The 18,813-nt window shown below is 37.6% G+C and overlaps 1 protein-coding gene across 6 annotated transcripts in view; it reads right to left on the bottom strand.

Moving 5' to 3' along the window:
• The window catches only part of ZNF106 (zinc finger protein 106), a gene marked incomplete at its 5' end in the record, with an annotated part of 62,340 nt that overhangs the window by 17,783 nt on the left and 25,744 nt on the right, over positions 1-18,813 (bottom strand). For 5 of the 6 annotated variants that reach the window (XM_081229034.1, XM_081229035.1, XM_081229036.1 and 2 more), the window contains 10 exons: positions 1,003-1,148; positions 2,016-2,071; positions 2,434-3,214; positions 5,196-5,534; positions 6,052-6,112; positions 6,196-6,350; positions 7,683-7,752; positions 9,219-9,852; positions 10,905-13,085; positions 16,365-16,562. In XM_081229034.1, coding sequence (XP_081085160.1) covers positions 1,003-1,148; positions 2,016-2,071; positions 2,434-3,214; positions 5,196-5,534; positions 6,052-6,112; positions 6,196-6,350; positions 7,683-7,752; positions 9,219-9,852; positions 10,905-13,085; positions 16,365-16,562 — 4,621 coding nt within the window. The remainder of the gene's footprint in view (positions 1-1,002; positions 1,149-2,015; positions 2,072-2,433; positions 3,215-5,195; positions 5,535-6,051; positions 6,113-6,195; positions 6,351-7,682; positions 7,753-9,218; positions 9,853-10,904; positions 13,086-16,364; positions 16,563-18,813) is intronic. The other variant, XM_081229038.1, reaches the window with a different exon arrangement.

Here is an 18,813-nt window from a genome sequence, read left to right as displayed (position 1 = left end):
GTCAGGTGCCATCACAGGTCTAGTGTTCCAGGTGTGGTTTCATAATGGAACATCCTGTTGTCTCTGTGCACATACTGTTATATATTTAGAATGTACACATATACCTACACTTACCTTTCAGTTCAGAATTAGAACCAATTCCCCAAATCTTACAGTCACACCTCCTGGTACCATTGCTTCCTTCCTTCAGTCATCCCTGTTGCCCTCACATTATTAGGCTAAAGGAACCTATATACCTGTTGCCTACAGCAAACACATTTCTCAGTCCACCATCTATCTAATCTTTTGATTTTCAAGGACTTCATCAATTTCAAATACTTTCACCATATTTGTTCAAACATAGTGTTCCTAAAGTTTCTTGGCTATCGTTGTGGATAAACAGAATTAGTTTGACGCATACCAGACTCAAAACTCAAAAGTCCATTCTATGAAAATTGAGAGTAATGAGCATCAGATTATCCTAAGTGTGGGGTAGTGGAAGACCGTTGCTCTTCTTAATAACTGGGATAATTAATCAACTCTCAGGGAAAATGCCTCCTCTTATATTGACTACTTCCCCAGTACTCACTCTATCCCTTCTCTATTATGTAGCAGCTATGTGACAAACCTCAGCATCAACTCCAGGGCTGGGACCTGACTGTCGCGAGCCTATTGTTATAATCCCATTTCCTTTTGCCAAGTGATTGTTCAGAGAGGAAAGCACAGGACACTTTTTTGCTGGTGGGAGGGAAAAGAAACCCCTGTGGCTACTGACATCTATCTGTGAGCAGGAGGAGAGCTTGCTTTAGGAAAAGGTGATATCAGAGAAGGCAGAATGGACATAAAGAAAGAAACTAAGTCTCCAGTGACCCCACTGAGCCACTGGATCAACTGTATCTAAAGTTAGTCTAAAGCCCACTCCATCTCTGGACAGCAAATAAACTCCTAGTCTAAGAGAGAGCTACTTGGAGATTCTAAAACCTGCAACCAAGCAAAAATATTCAAATTGATGTATCAACTTACCACGAGATTATAAACTCGGACAGTTTTATCTGCTGAACAGGTATACAGTAAATTCCCAAATATCTGAATTGCATTCACTGCAGCTTGGTGCCCCTCAAAGCTCCCTTCTGTGGGCTCATCATCATCTCCTGGCTCTGAAGATATTTCTAGAAAACAAGAATATGTTTCAGAGATGTGTCTGCTTGTGTCTCAAGATACTAAAAAATTTAAACCATTACGAAAAAGTGGTCTCTGGATTCTCCTTAAAGCCTAGTTCCCCCAGCAAAACACCACATTTTCATTAGTGATCTTCATTATGAAGATTTCATAATAAGAAAAGGCAGGGAAGACCTTTCACTTCGGAACAAGATACATATATAGTGAGCTTGGAGTGATACCCATAAGGCACCAAGTATCTTTCCACATCCAGTTTCCTCTGCTGCCAGTTATTTTGTTGAGTAAGGCATTATTTTTTAAGTAGTTCCTTCTCAAAGCAAAACCCCCCAGAGCCAACAAAACCTTAATACAATTGTCCCTTGGGGACTGGTTTCAGGACTCCCCCACCCCCCCACACACCAAAATCCACAGATGCTCAAGCCCCTTATATAAAACGGCGTAGTATTTGTATATAACCTATACACATCCTCCTGTTTACAGCTGACCCTTGAACAACGTGGTTTGAATTGTGCAGGTCCACTTACACACGAGTTTTTTTTTTTTTCCAATAAATGCATATTACACGATCTGCAGTTAGTTGAAGCCATAGAGACAGAACCGAAGATACAGAAGGCCAACTATACTAATTAGTTGAACACATAAGACAGCCAGGTAAGAGATGGGAGGAAGAAACTGAAATGCCAGGATTTGAGGATTTAGGGATACCATAACTGCTGGTCAAAGCAATCCTCTTGGTAACATGCCCAGTCCCCGTCCCCTACTGTATAAGCATATTTAAGTAGATTTAAACCCTGGCTCTAATATTTACAAGACTTTTTTTCTGTGATTAATTTAAATAAAACTGAACAACCAAATACCTGAAGAGTTCTTTGATCCTTTTATGGAGGAGATCACAGTCTGAGTTTCTGCCACACTACAAAATAATAGCAAAAGTCTTCTTAGCATCTTGTGAACAGGCCAGGCAGTAAAACTTACATTTTCCTGACTCAAAAGATTGTTCTATACAATGGACAAAATAGCAATGATATAAGAGATCGGTTTTTCCATCTGAAATTTCTATATGAAAGGAAATAAAAGTACAGTAAATATTTACAACACAAAAGAGAAAGCAGAAAATCTCCATTGCTAAGGTTTGATTCTTCCATACCCATTATCCCTACTGATTTTCTATAAATGTGACTCTTTAAAAAAAATTCTGATTCAGAACAAAAAGTTCTATTTTTCAAGAACAGAATGGTGAAAGCTGTTCTGATTGGACCAACACGGAGTCCTTACCTTACAGGGATGCCATCTTTATAACGGGTGCCAATCTCACTGGTAGAGCTAACTTCATCACAACCAGAGCGAGAAGTTTCTAATGAGTTTAGCTCTGTGGAGTTCCGAATATCCTTTTTAGATGGGCTGTCTGGTTTCTCTTCTCCAGTTTCAGAAGAATCAATGGCTACCACTTCTAACTGAGGATTAGGAATTTCTAGGACTTCCAGAGACGAGTCACTATCTGGTTCATCTCTGACACTCTCTTGTTCTGGACCAGTTCTGCTATCTTCCCAGGTGGAGGTTGTCACTTTCCCCCCTTTAGTGGACTTTCCAGTTTTTACTTTCCTTACAGGTTTAGCAGTAAATATATCCTGTTCAGTGTCACTGTTCTCAGGAACATGGGCAGCCCGCAGAGTTTTCTTCTTCCTAAGTTTCTTCTTTTTCTTGTTCCCCCTAGCTTCAGCTGATGTCAGAGTGGACTCTGCCTGTTGTTCTGGATGGTCAGCTGGAGAGTTGGGCTCTCTCTCTAAAGGGGTTTCTGAAGCAAAGGACAATCTTGGAAAAGAACTGGTACAGGCTTCAGACCCGCTGTTGCCTCTGTTTGGCTCTTCACCTTCTTTATTTATGCTAGGAAGACCAGCTGATTGGGAAGAGGGATTGTTCCCTCTGTTTCTGGTATTTCCTTGCTCCATAGAAAACTTCAGTTCTTGGCTAGGCTCATGGAATCTCTCTGTTAGCTCTGATAAGGACAATGCTGCAGTGATAACTGGATAAACTGGACTACTGCCACTGATCTCTCCTGAATTGAGAAGGAAAAAAAGAATTATTCCATCGTTTTGGTGTCTGGTATTTTTGTCATAAACTACAGTTATCACTGATTGAACTTCTACCAAATAATGACATTTCGATATGTTAACAACTTTAACAGTCATGGTTTAGTTATATCACCCCTCAGCTTCCCATAACCTACACATATTTCTATTACAGTATTTATATACTTTGCCTTGCATTAATCTCACAAATTACATGCATGTCTTATACCATACAAAAGCTCCTTTTATGGGCAGGGATTGTTTCTATTGATGTTTTTCTTTCTTGTTTGAAATGTCCACATATTTAACAATGTGTTTTATTCTTAGTAGACGCTTAAATATTTAGCTAAAGTGCTTTCACCTTTATTTCTTAGAAGTTTTCATTATGCATTTTACCTGTATATCATCCAATTTAGCTACATACTAGTGGTTAAAAAGTCAGCTGACTTAAAATGTCTATTTTCTTTGACTTAGTTATTTCATGTCTAGAAATTTAAACTGATGAAATAATCACAGACATACTCAAAGACATATACAATGTAGCGTTATACAGAATACAAAAAAAGGAAAAAATGTAAATATTCAAAGATTATATAAATTATTGTATATTCATATTATGCAACTTCTGAAATATTATACTAGTAAAATAGTGTTTTAGATGAATTATTTTTATGACACAGGAAAATGATCATGATAATTAAGTGGGAAAAAAATCAAGTTATAACAGACTATGACTTGTCCTTTGTATAAAGTCTCATGTAAACACATAAACATTTATAATTTTAAAAGACTGAAATATATAACAAAATAACAAATCCACATTTTTATAGTTTCCCAATTTTTTACAATGAACATGAATTAGTTTTGCAATCAGAAAAGGAAATAAAATACAAGCTATTTTTGAAAAAAATACTACTAGTTTTTAAAAAATACTTAATAGTATCCATATAAAAATAACATAATTCAATATGAAAGATAATATACATTTGATGTAGATATCAATGATTAGTGTTGCAACAGATAGCAAAATGTAGGATAATTCTTCAGACTTTTTGTTTTTGCTCAAAAAAAAAATCACACAATATCAGTTTGCTTCTTTCATTTTAATATTTATTTATTTATTTATTTATTTAGGCTGTGTTGGGTCTTAGTTGCAGCAGGTGGGATCTTTAGTTGCAGCTCACAGGCTTCTTTTCTTAGTTGCAGCATGCGGGCTTCTTAGTTGCGGCATGCGGACTTCTTAGTTGCAGCATGCAGACTTCTTAGTTGTGGCATGCATGGGGGATCTAGTTCCCCAACCAGGAATCGAACCCGGGTCCCTTACATTGGGAGCATGTAGTCTTACCCACTGGACCACCAGGGAAGTCCCTGTTTGCTTCTTACTTAATTTTCAATGTAGCACCACTGTGGTTATGCAAACTTCAGATGAGATTTTAAATAGCTTGGAAGTTATTCTCAAATGGTAACTAGGTAAGAATTATTTTATGAAGAGAGTAAAAACCCTGGCTATTTCTCAAAACCACCCAAGTTTCTATTAGATGATTCCAAACCCCAGAGCCCTCTCTGCCTTTCATCATGGACACCTGCTCCTCAGGTCTATATTAACCCTAGTTTGTACTTGAAATGATAAAGATAGTTAAGTAAGGAGAAATTCAGAGGATATATCTTATCTAGAAAATTGACTGAACAACTTCAATGCCATTTATCTCACAAAAACCAAATAATTCTGCACCAATCTTAATAAATTAAACCTGTTAAGTGCTAATCCAAAGTCACTTCAGTAATCTTACATTAGAGAAAATTAGAAAAAGGTTACCAATATTTAAATAATCTTCCTAAATAAGAAAACTTCAAGAAAAACTGTAATAACTTCAGTTTTAATGGGCAAGTATGATGTTACATCATTGATATAAAATTGCCGTAGGCCCACTACAGGGTTGCCCTTAACCCAGAGAAAAGTTTACATACTATTAGCTTGCAGTAATTCCTTGGACACATTGCAAGCAGAGCCTTGTGACACAGCATTCACATTCTCATCTTGTTCAGGAGACATGGGTTCTTGTTTAATCTGAACTGATGAGTCTGGAGCGGGAACACTGCCATGGGTTTGGAAAGTAGATGTGATTCCTTGGAGGGGGGCTCCAGTGGATGATGGAGACACATGGGAAGATGAAGGCTCCAGGAAAACTGGGAAAAAAGGAGTAGGCGGCAGTGTGGCATCAGCAGATGTTTGAGATCTAATGTTCCTTTGTTCTCGTGTAAGGTTACAGGGAACCTGGTCTGGATGCTCAGAAGGTTCATATGTTTCTAGAATGGGAAACATACACAAATGCAAAAATGTTATCTGAAAAGCCACTCATTTCTGAGCCAATTTGTATTTTTAAAGATTACAAGAGAATTTTAAAAACCCTCATAATTCTTTAAAATAGATTACTATATAAGCTATATTACATATAATATATAATATTATATAATATATATTATATATATATATAACCACCAAAGATAAAGATAGAACAGGCATTAATATTCCAATTTTTTAGATTTTAAGTGACTTATCCAAAGTCACATCGTTACTAACAGAAGAGCCAAAATTTGAACCCTAGTCTTGGGATTCCTAACCCAGGACTCTTTCTGTAACATTATCTCCACTGCTAAGCATTTTGGGGATATACAGTCTCACAGGCCTTTCTATAGAAGGATGAAACCAAGGAGACACGAGAAAAATCATATTAACTTTTTCATATCTACTTTAATTCCCCTCCACAGAAAACCAAAAAGTAACAAGTTACAGAGGGTCCAATCCATCAGATTCTCTGAATACCTTGTAATCCCTGTAGAATCTGTATTCTATGGGTCCTCAGGGCACTCATCTCCATAGTTATCTAAAAATAAAGTATTTTGTTAACCATTTTTAAATCCAACTTCAAGATGATCCATTTTCACTAGACATTCCATCTGCTACTACCTGCTGCTTGAGCATAAGTAGCCTCTGAACTTCAACATAAGCTGTCTGAAGAGCTGCACGGGCTTGCAGAAGGTTGTTATCCATGCACTGCAATGATTTGCTTAGTTCTTCTTCCCTTAAAGAAATATGCAGCAGCTGGTCAACCTGAGAACGTTCTGTCAAAAGAAACCATAAGGTTCAGTTTAATACTGGAGACTTCTCTTTAATAATACAGTTCCTCAGAAGATGGAACTGCATCAATTGTCTAGGACAGGCCTTTATTTTCTCCCCACTAGGTCACTGAAAGGAGACTCATCAAATTTTACAAATCATGTAGTCAAGCCTGCTGTTGTCAGAAACCAAGCCTCATGGTTTCAAGCGTACCACCACATGGTACCAATTTACCAAATCACCATCTTCCACCATGACCCTTCCAAGCAAAATCTCTGCCCCAGGCAAATCAACTCTGTAGGTTTCATTTCCCATGTTCCTTTATCTACTACCCTCTTCACCCAAGGCTTTGGCTTAGATTGGGCCCCAAATCTGAACTGCTTGCACCCTCTTCCCGATTCATATTTTTCTAGTCTGTTAATTTATAGTTCTCTTTATTACAAAAGGCATCCTGAAGAAAATATAGCTTTGAAACAGTACACTTAAGTTACTTTAAATAAAATGTTCTACTATGTGCACGTATTTGTCATCTTTATGTTTGCCTCTTTCCCATTCAATACTCCAAGACCTCTCCCCTCAACTCCAGACCCACATATACAACTACCAACTTGACACCTCTACCTAGGTGTCTCTAAAGTCCTTTAACTCAAGGGATCCAAAAGGGAACTCACCATCTTCCTCTACCCTCAACCTGAAACTCTCATGGAATTTTCTAGCTCTACAAATAATGCCATCATCCACCCAATTGCCACAGCCAGAAAATGAGGTCACCCTTGACTCCCACCTTATCTGTCACATCCAATCACCGAAAGTTCATCCAATCACTTCCTGCACTAGCCCTTATACCCTAACGGTGTTAGAGTCAGTGTAAGGCAAGAGTCATAGAAGCGTATCAGTCAGGGAGCCACACTAAAAACTTCTCTACTTAACTCACATGAGAAGAGCAACCAAGATGCCTCAAAAAGGGAAAGTGAGAGAAATGGCTATAAATGACCAAGAGGGATAAAATTTTTACTAAATGTCCTATTCCTCTTCACCCCACTGAAAAGGCCCAGTGACACTTTCTAGCTATACACTGAATTCAATTTGTCCAAGATATATATTAACTTGAGCTTTCAGGTCTAGGTGGCATCATATATTTCTTCTACAGTTGAAACTGGATATAGTAGGAAATCAAACTTTTTCTATGCCCTTAAGCAAGATGACAAAAATATCAAATATAAATAAATAAATAAATGGGCATTCCATGTTTGATAAGCCACACTCTGTATCAAGTTGTAAAAAGGCTGAATTGCTGTAAGAACAATTTATTTCTGCCAGAATATTCTATACTATACCTTTCTTTCCTTTAATTTTCCTTCTTTTATTTTTTCTCTCAAGACTTGGGAGTTCAGGAGAAGATCCATCCTAAGGAGATAAAGAAAATTGAATAATATTAAATATGTAAAGGCCATTATCCAGGAGGGGAAAAAAAGAACCAGTTCTAAGATAGTCATACATTATTCTTCATTATTGCTACCATCTCTAACAGGGCAGTAGGAGTCTCATGAACATGGTATGAACTCATATTAGTTGAATGAATGTATCTGATTAAAAAAAAATACAATCCAAGGTCAAGTACCTCCCTAGCATCCTAGAGGGATGCTAATCCCACAGGGCTTATGCAAAGCATATCACCTTGGTAAAAGCTAATAATACATGTATCTGATTTCATAGTTTCTACTTTAGAATTCAGCAAGAAAATCTTTACAACAAAAAACTCAACAGGGCTTCCCTGGTGGTGCAGTGGTTGGGAGTCTGCCTGCCGATGCAGGGGACACGGGTTTGCGCCCTGGTCTGGGAGGGTCCCACATGCCGCCGAGCAACTAGGCCCGTGAGGCACAACTACTGAGCCTGCGCGTCTGGAGCCTGTGCTCCACAACAAGAGAGGTTGCGATAGTGAGAGGCCCGCGCACCGCGATGAAGAGTGGCCCCCGCTCGCCACAACTAGAGAAAGCCCTTGCACAGAAACGAAGACCCAACACAACCCAAAATAAATAAATAAATTTAAAAAAAACACAAAAAACTCAACAGCCCGAGACAAGCCCCAAGATATTAGCTTTGTCATAAGACAATCTCTCAACCAATAATATCCACTACAGCATCTAGCTCAAAGGAGCAGAGTTGGAATAACTACTTTGTTGTATTGTCCCAATATTATAGGAAACAGCCCATTTTCACACAGTGACACATTCCAGACTATATTACCACCAGCAACTCTTTCTTTTCAGAAAGGGTTCCTGAAAGGGTTAGGCAATATTAACATCAGAGGTGCCAAAAGAGAAGTATCAGTGAAGTAATGGACTCTAAAAAGACCAGGCTGGGTAACTTAAGTACAAAAGATAGAGTAACAGAGACTAAGACTATGCTCATATAGATGTACTCTCATAGTATAAAACTACCTTAGTGTTAAGCTTAGTAGTCCTGGGTCCGACAAGCATACATGCCCTACAAATGCAACACTAGAGTACCTTTCTTCAGCAGTACAGAATGCATCATGAAAACAGATAAAGTTACAGCTGAAGATGTGGCTCATTCCTTGGTCAGGTGATACAAAGAATCATTGGCTTAGATACTAGTTTTAGAGATGACTTCATATTTTCCTAGTACTATACATTCATATTCAATTGCACCTAACTTACTAGAGTTACTCAGTTAAAGAAATCAGTAGGATAAGAATATGAAAGTAAGAGTAAGCTTCAGAAATCTTTTATTCCAGAGTAGGGAGAACCACAACCCCAGACACCCAAGAAAAATTAAACAGTTAAGTCTTTCTAATTAAGGCCAAGTCACCACATGAAATGTTCTACAAAAAGCACAGGAATCATACTCACTCCAGTGGCTCTTCGTTTCTTTCTAATATTCTGGACATCATTTTGTTCAGCACCAGAAGTACAGCTACTGTCTGTGGCTGCATCTGTCAAACTGGAGATTGCAAGGGCTAAGGATGCATTTGATGATAAAGAGTTTCCTTCTCCATTATTCTCCTGGGCATTGTGATTCTCTGAAAGTGGTGTAGAGCTCTCCTGGCTGTGCAGGTCTTTTGCCAAATGCATCAAAGGTATCGTATGGTCAGATGATAATTGTGCACTATGTCGCCTTCGAGTAGCAACATTTTCAGCTCTTTCACCTGTTCTTAGGGAGGCAGCTAGAGGTGTCATTTCCTGCTTAAGGCCCATGGTTGTTTTCTGACTCTGTGCAGACCTCAATGAGTTATTAGGTGAAAAAATCTGCTGGGGCTCATTTTCTTTGCCTGTACCTTCCTCACTGAAGAAGCTAAACACAGAAGGAGCCCTGTCCATGATCACACTGCTCTCTGAAAGGCTTCGCTTCCTTGCCAACCCAGGGGATGAAGAAATGGAAACACTTTCCCACTGGAATCCTTCTAGACTGGACAGATCAGGCTCCCCATCCAAATCCAAGACCTCTTGTTCATTTTGAACTAGAGGCACCATTTCGATGCCGAACCTTGAGAAAGAAAGAAAAAGAAAAAGAATTAATCAGACATGGTTGGGAGAGGGGGCACCACTTAATGTGCCAGACTCTGTTAAGCACTGAGGTTACAAATATAAATAGATGGTTTCTGCCCTCAAGGAGCATTAAGAGTTCTAAACATAAAGTAAGTTAACTCTATTGTAAGTATTATAATGTAACAAGTACCAAATTAGATATTTGTATACAGCTATATACAAAAGGAGGGAATAAAAACTGAGGGTTTTATTTAATATGGAGCTCTAAATCAACAATAATAAATACGTAATTTTTTATAGCAAACAAATAAAAAATAAACAAAGATGTTTATTAAGCATTAACAAGCAGCAGACACCGTGCTAAGAACTTTACAATCTCAATGATACAAGTTACAGGAAAAGAAAAGGGGGCACAATAAGTATGTTATTTCAACAACGATAGAAATTTAAGCCTAGAGGGCTATGTAATTATAAAGCAGGATGATTTTCAAGTAGCAAACCTATGTTGAATGCTGCTTTACCATTCAGAAAAGTTTAGTGCCTCAACATAAGATGAATAGCCAAAGTATTACACAAGTACTTAGGAGAAAGTATTTTGTGATCACAAATACAATGCCCAGAGCAAATACAGAAGGATAACCATCCACACATTCTAAGTAAAAGGTAATGAGAACAGTTATACCTAAAAGTTGTACCACTCATTATGACCTATAGATAGATACAGAGCTATAGATTGACTTTTTTTATGCTGTCACTTTATGGCCCCTATCACCAAAGTGCTAGATTTCTAAGTTTTTTCCTTGTCCCTACTTCATTTCTCAGAAGTAGGTGTGCTTCTTTTTAACCTGAATTCCCTGCTAGGAAACACTTTATTCCATTTGTTATAGAGTAACCAAGTAGTCACTCTTGGATATTTAAACCAGACATCTACAACGTTTATTTTTTGCAAACATTTAATTAAATTTAACAAGGAGAATTCTCTTGACCAGAGTCAAAGGGTAAGTTTAAAAGAAAAAAAAAGGGAAATGGATACTGAAAAGAGTCACACACCTGGGTAAGCCTTTGCCTAGCTCTTGCTTTTTCTTGGTTACTTGCTGAATGACCTGTTCCCAGTTGACATTTCTCCGAGATGCATTTAGAATCTGCCGAAGGGTTGGCTTGAGCCCAGACTCCTTCTCTGTCTCACTCTTTCGATGACCACTGATATTGCGGATGCGGCGAGCACTATTGAGGTTTGGCTCAGGAAGGTGTGCTCCAGTTTTGCTCTTCAAGCTAATGTGACGGGTTAGATCTCTCTGGAGTGAGGCAGGAAAGCCAAGCTTACTTAGTTCAGGCAGGAGAGGGCCTGAGGGCTGACCTATATCATTTTTTTGAAGCTCAGCATCCAAGCTAGTACTCTCAAAGCCTTCTGTTTCATAAGATACATGAGATTTAACAGGGTCATCAATCTGTGCATCTTCTAGAGAGGTTTTCAAATCTAGCAGTAAGTCAGAGTGTGGGCTGGCTACAGATGTCATTTGTAACTCAGATTCTTTCTGGTGAACTGTTGAGTTACATGGGGAAGTGGATGGTTTTCTAGACGTTTTCAGGTTTTGGTCATCCCCCCTTTTCTCATCAGCAGTATGAGTACTGCAGGATAAAACTTCTGTAGTTGCAGAACCCAGGGTTCCAATTTTTGTTCCATTCTTTTCTGCATCAGATATCTCTCCATCACTTTCATCTTCTAATGCATCTACTTGAAACTCAATCTTCAAAGATCCTTTTTCAGACTCTTCTACATTCCTACTTGCTTTTGCATAATTCCTGGTCCTTTTAGAAGCGCTAAGAGGTGGATTTTGCAATGACTCATTACACTCTAGCGCATCTTTGGCTTTTTGTAACGTATCACTTAAATTTTCATCAGGTTCCCTTTGAGTTCCAAATGTACTTTTATGCCCTTTTAAAACACGAGGACCCGAATTTCGCAATTTGGATATGTAAGAACCCTGATTATCTTCCACAGTGGGTTTGTTCAAGGGGTTTGAGTGTTCTCCAGGAAAAAAAGATTTCGTTTTGGTGTTTTTTGAGGGATTCTTTGAATCTTGCTTTTGAGGAGCTGATTTAGTGATTGGATTTGGAAGGAGCGGGGATTTTAGCAATGGCATCTTATTTAAGGTATGCTCTTGTTCAGGTTTTTCTATAATGGGGCACTCTCTCACTACCTCATAGGAAGCAGTGCAGTCAGAAGTGGCTTTGTGATTAAGAGATCTAGTATGTGTTTCTTTTTGTGTTTTCAGTGTTGGAGAATTATTTCTTTCATCAATTTGAGGCTCTTGTATTCCTGTGGTTATCAAGCTAAAATCAAAGAGAGGCTTATCTATCGTTTCCAACTTGTTACCAGTGACTTCTTTCACTCCCGATTGTAAATCCAGAGTCTTCTGGGAAGGGTAAGGAGTCCAGCGACGGAGCTTTTCCCTTGCCATGCTGCCATTCTTCCCACCAATTTTGGAAGCTAAGGTATCTGTTTGTTTAGTGGTTTGGCTTTCCAGATGCTCAAAATTGAAGTCAAGTAAGCCTTCTGAAGAAAACTTATCACTTGTAAATCCTTCAGAAGGACCTCTGTATGTGGCAACTGCACCAACTTTGTCACTTTCTTGCCGCTGCCACTTATATCTCTCTTGATTATATTTGTTTGACTTAGATTTCTTGTTCCATACCTTAGTCATGTCTTCCATTTGACAGTTAGAATTTCTGTTTCTGCTTGGTTGAAATTTGTCTCCGGGGCCACTGTAATTCCAACTATTTGTGCTACGTACACTGGATTTCCAGTTTCCGTTACTGCTGTTCATATGCCGACTGGAAAAGCCACCTGTTCCTTCAGAATGCCAACTGGAATTCCTTCCTGTACCATTATGATTCCAATCTACCATTCCACTATTTGAATGCCAACCACCTCCAGAATTACTATGGTTGTGAAACCAAGTTGAGGAGCCTCCTGCAACACCCTTATGCCACCCAGAACATCCTCTTGATCCACCACTACTCCTCGAAGAATGTGGGAAGCTGTTTTTCCTAGTATTATTATAGCCATCTTTCTCCCATTTCCGGTCCCGCTGAGGAGGTCCACGATGATGCCATGCTGGCTGACTGTAGCTCTCTCTGTCTTGGTAAGGAATTCGGTCTTCTCGTCTCCGTTGGGATCGCCTGTCATCAGAGTTTATTTCTTGGCTGCTATTGGAAGGTTCATCTTGCCTGGAAAAAAAAGTCTTTCATTAGTGATTTAAAAGAGTTCTCCCGGTCCCTCTAAAGGCATAACCCACCAAACTTCCCCTCTGCCTTCCTCCTCTGTTACCTAGAATATGTAACAGAGACTACTTCTATTTCAAATAGTAGATGCTTTCATATCTTTAAATGATATAAACTTATATTTCACAATTTATTGATTAGAAATTAATATCTTGTGTCGCCTATCACCCCCAAAATATTAAAAACTTGACACATTTATACTATCTTCCCTCTCCTGCTCCTGTTTTTCTCAGCATATTCTGGGATTTTGTCCCTATCATCCAATTATTATTTTTATATTATACAACTTTTTGAAAATAAGAACAAGTATATTTTGTAGCTATGATTAGTTATCATAGTTAATACAATTTAAATTCACCTGCTCTTAATACCATGATTTCTTCAATAGTTGGTTCTTTCTGAAAACCCAGTTTCTTAACCTATTTTAAATGGTAAGATTTTACTTTGCATAATCACTTTCATTAATAAACACTTTATTAAGTACACATTCAGTGACTGTTAGTGGTAAAAGAAAACTTTTATGTATAGTTCCTCTTCCTGAAGGGCTTATAATCTAGCTAAGGAAATAAGCAGGGTCACAAACAGGAGTAAAATAGCACATAAGTAGTACCCACAGTAAGTGCTATAAGGAGTTCCATGAGCTAGAGGTTTTTATAAAGAAGCTACAGCTGTTTCAACTATTCATGTTAAACAAGGAGCTCACAGAAACATGAATAAATTTAAGCAAACATCACAGGAATAGGCGTAAAACCATTTTTCTCTAAAAAGCGCCTATAGTATGCCTAGCTCAGTGCTTAGCATGTGGTATGTGCTCAAAAAATTGAATAATACTAATTAAAATGTATTGAGTACCTACTTATCATAAGGCATTTAGTGCTAATCACTTTACGTAGATTATCTCATTTAATTTTCACAACTCTGCAGCAAGTAGCATTATTCCTACTTTTTAGGTAAGGAAACTGAGGATTAGAGAGGTTAAGTAACTTGCCTAGAGCAAGATAGCTAGTTAGTGTTACGGCAGAGATCTGAACCTTGGTGTCTGACTCTTGGTGTCTGACTCTAGAGCTCTTTTTTTTAAAATTGAAGTGTAGTTGATTTACAATTCTGTGTTAATTTCTACTATACAGCAAAGTGATTCAGTTATACATATATATGTATATATATATACAAATATATATATACATTCTCTTTCATATTCTTTTCCATTATGGTTTATCACAGGATACCGAATATAGTTCCCTGTGCTATACAGTAGGACCTTGTTGTTTATCCATTCTATATATAATAGTTTGCACCTGCTAATCCCAAACTCCCAATCCATCCCTCCCCCACTCTCCCCTCCCCATTAGCAACCACAATTCTGTTTAGAGCCCACATTCTTAACCACTAGACCTTGATAGAATAAAAATCTCAAAGTTTCGGCAGTTGGGTTCCCTCCTTAAATTTTAAACTCAGTATTGACTTTAATTGGCTTTAAAAGCTTCGAATGTCTATAAGATTTTGGACACAAATTGGAATTTCCTCCTTTTTCACAAGACAGAATTAAAAGTTAATTTACCTAAAAGTTCAAACATCCACTTACATTATGAATTACAACTATTTCTAAACAGGAGATCCTAAGTCTCCAAGTGACAAGTGTTACTACAGATACTTGGAAGATTTTTATACCACCATTAACCAAATTGTTTTTTTGTTTCTAGGCAGTATGAAACTTATGACATCCAAGGAGATCACTGACTTGGCTCTACTAATTATGATCCAGAAATGAGGAGAATTGGGCAATTTAAGTCAGTCACAAAGTAAAATTCCTAGATCATCATGAATTGGCTAGGTCAGGGGGACAAAAGCATGCAGCTAAACCCACAGCCCAGAAAGAACAATCTAAACTAAAAACCTCATGAAGGAAAAAAGAAAAAAACCTCATGAAGAAATACATAGATGACTTTATAAATAGGTCACCAAAGAGGCATATAAAAATAATCAAAGAATAGTATCTACAACATGAATGTCTAATTTACTGAGAAGCTCTTTTACCTTCTAACTTAATGTTTAATTATTTACACAGATAAGCTAATAGTGGCACAAGAGTGTAAGAACAAAAATAGAAGTTAGTCTCCTAGAGGCTCCAACACCCTAAAACAAGAGTAAACTACAGCTATACTGAAAGTAGTGAGAATGTCATTTGAAGGATAAGCAACTAAACAATTTAAGAACCATGTTGCTACGGACATTTTAAAACTAAAAGTCTCCTTCAAGGACTTGTTCAAAAAACTTTTAGCATATAGAATAAAAACTACTTCTTTTTTATATTCAAACCTCTAACTGAAAACGAAATACAGACCAGGGATAAATAGTATTCAAGAAGGATCTTTAAAATTTTTATAATTTGAAACGTTGTTTATCATGTTCTAGGATTTAAAAAAATCACCCCACCTCATAACTGGTTCTATATCTCTTTTACTCATATCTGAAATTTTCTGCTTCAGTAATTAAACTCTTCAGACCACAAATCAGTAATGTTAAAATACAAAAGGCTAATACCTGAATTATAGATGTAGGTATGAAATTATGTAGTACAAGCTATAAAACTTCTATTGCTGAAATGATCCTGACACTGTCCAACTGAATATAAATTTATTCAATAAATATTTACTGAAGAAATTAATAATAAAGGGATAAATCAAATTTGGTAGAAGCACCATGTTAATCCACATTAGGCAAAACAATTTTTTCCTAAGGGATGAAATAAGAAATGCCATATAACATATTCAAATGAAGCTTATTCACTAATACCTTTCCACTAGAAAATCTGGATACCAAATAAGAATTTACTGGAATCCAAAAAAATTTGGAACTAATAAAAACAGTTCTAAACATAGTTATCAACATGGTAAAATTCAGATACATAGCAGCTATAGCTAGCTTTTAGGTAGGGTCAATACTGAGTTTTGGGGGTTTTTTTTAAACGAGTTAATACAGTAGTTCAAGAAAGCATTCCATTGCCTTTTATAAATAAGACAGCAACTTCAAGGTAAACTTTGTAATTAAGATAAATAAGTCTGTGGCACAACTTTGTAAATCAACTATACTTCAATAAAAAACAAAATTTAATTAAAAAAAGATAAGTCTGAATGCTATAGGCTGAAAAGAATGTAAATGGAAAATGTATTCTCTACTACATTCTGTTTCAGATAGGCTTTTTAAAATATCAAAATTATTACTTACCGACTTTGTTCTTTCCTTTGTTTTATTAACTGAACGAGTTCCTTGTCAAAATAATCTTCCTCTTCTTCTTCCTTTCCATCATCTTCTCTTTCCTGGGCATCAACATTATCTTTGTGCAATTGGCCAGAAATGTGCTTTGCATATGCAGAAAGACCCACTTCTGTGACCCCGCACACTCGGCACTCATGACTACTGTCCCTAGGGAAAGAGGGAGATGAGGGACATTCAATTCTCCCCACTGGCATGGCACACTCACAAGATCTGTTATAGTTTCCTCTGAAAGACACTGCACACTTTGGCACAGTGAAAAATTAGTTCTAATCAAGTTCAGTGCTCCTTTCATCACTTTTAATAAGTTTGTTCATAAGTTACTTTTGAAATGAATTAAAGATTCTTTTCCAGCAATCAAGAGGCAATACACTTTAGAATAATATAGTTTAGGAGGAGAAATCTTCTTGAATTGCTGTACTTAAAACCTTGCCAGAGGAAACGTGGTGAAAGGGGAGGCAGGGCAGGGGGCTCAGAGCAAACAGAAGTTGCTCCAGAGCACACCCATGGTGCCAGCTGCACTCAGAAAGCCTGGCGACAGCTCTTACATTTAATCTCTGGCTCAAAAGCTTTCTTCCAGTGAAAATTAAGGGGTGGAGAAAAGGGTAGGCAGTGTAGCCAATCACAACCTGGTAACTAAATCGGAACAGCTGGAGCTCTGCCTGGAATGTGAAGATTCCGGACCCCAGGGCAAATGATACTAGTAGTCTCAGCAAACTTTTTTGGTCGGATGATACATGTGATCTACATTCTGCTTCAGAAGGGCTTATTTTAAAGGGAATGGAAAGCATTTCAGTTGTAGGAAGTTAACAGCTGTGCTAGGCAAATGGTTTTTCTCAGGTTTCAGAAAAGAACACCATTTAGAGAGAAGTATAACCAGGTTCTCGGTTAAGAAAGATAATTGGGCAGGCTTTTTCTTCTTTTACTTTACACACTTAATGGTATATCTCATACTTGACCAGTTTAAGAAGCCAAAGTCTTGAATCAATGTCCAGAGCTGTAGTAGATGAATAATTTAACTGCTTTTTTAGCTTCCTGAGTCCCTTGATTGGCTCAGCGATCTATGCAGTCATTGATGAGAAACACCTGAACACCATGGGCACACGTGTAGTAAATGGACAGTAATATCCACTCAATAATCCAAATTGGCTTAACTCTATCACTTGTCTTGGGTTAATACTAGTGATATTTTTGCACTTCCTATGCCATTCTATAAAAACACACATACAAAGACATGCTGTCTTTGATAAGACAGACAGACACAGAAATACATACACAGCACTGCTTCAACTTCCCCTCACATATATCCAACAAGACATGGGCAGAATTCACATCAGTTAGCCAGAAGAGGCCCTCAAAATTAAGCACCTCATTTACTAGAAGATGGTTTCTGTTACAGATCATCTGAATATTCATGAAAAACAAAAAACTTACTGAGCAACTACTGAATTCCAGGAAACAAGCTAAGTATATGGTTAATGGTGACAAATTATAAACAAACAATGCCCAGTAAGTAAACAAAACACAGTTTCTTACTTTGTACAAATCATGAAAAACACCTCAGAAAAACAGAGAAAATTCATAAGTTTCCATCTTTTTTTGACTTTGTACCTCAAATGCTCTGGAGGCAATATAGTCTTTGACATTAAGATTCATTTTAATGAGCTCTGACCAGATTCCCCAAATTACCCTGAATATCGATAGTTTCCTTCTAATCCTCCAGGAACTTAAATACATTATTTTCACTAAGAGTTTTCAACTGTATTTTACTACAATTATATAGTTAAAGAAAAATAATCCTCAACTTTCTTCTGTTTACCTGGGATATCCACACTCTTCTCTCAAGCAATTAAAATTAAGGTAGTTCATTCAAAGTGAATGTTAACTTGTAACAGAAAGCAAGCCTTTTCTCACAGCAACACAGAAAGAAGTTTAAAATGTATATATAGGGCTTCCCTGGTGGCACAGTGGTTGAGAGTCTGCCTGACAACGCAGGGGACACGGGTTCAAGCCCTGGTCTGGGAAGATCCCACATGCCGCGGAGCAACTAGGTCCGTGAGCCACAACTACTGAGACTGCGCATCTGGAGCTTGTGCTCCGCAACAGGAGAGGCCGCGACAGTGAGAGGCCCGCGCACCGTGATGAACAGTGGCCCCCGCTTGCCGCAACTAGCGAAAGTCCACGCACAGAAATGAAGACCCAACACAGCCAAAAATAAATAAATAAATAAAAATTTTAAAAAATGTATATATAAATAGAAATCTATCCCCAATGGGCAGCATCAGAAGAATATGAAGACTGTAACAAACTTGGCATACATAATTTACACTATAATAACAAATCAACTGAATTTTCTGGTTAGAAAATCTTTTGGGCTTTAAACTCTCTACAGCTGTGGAAA

Source organism: Mesoplodon bidens, assembly GCF_964165515.1.
Source record: "Mesoplodon bidens genome assembly, chromosome: 3".
Taxonomy (NCBI): domain Eukaryota; kingdom Metazoa; phylum Chordata; class Mammalia; order Artiodactyla; family Ziphiidae; genus Mesoplodon; species Mesoplodon bidens.
This window is presented reverse-complemented; position numbering and strand designations above follow the sequence as displayed.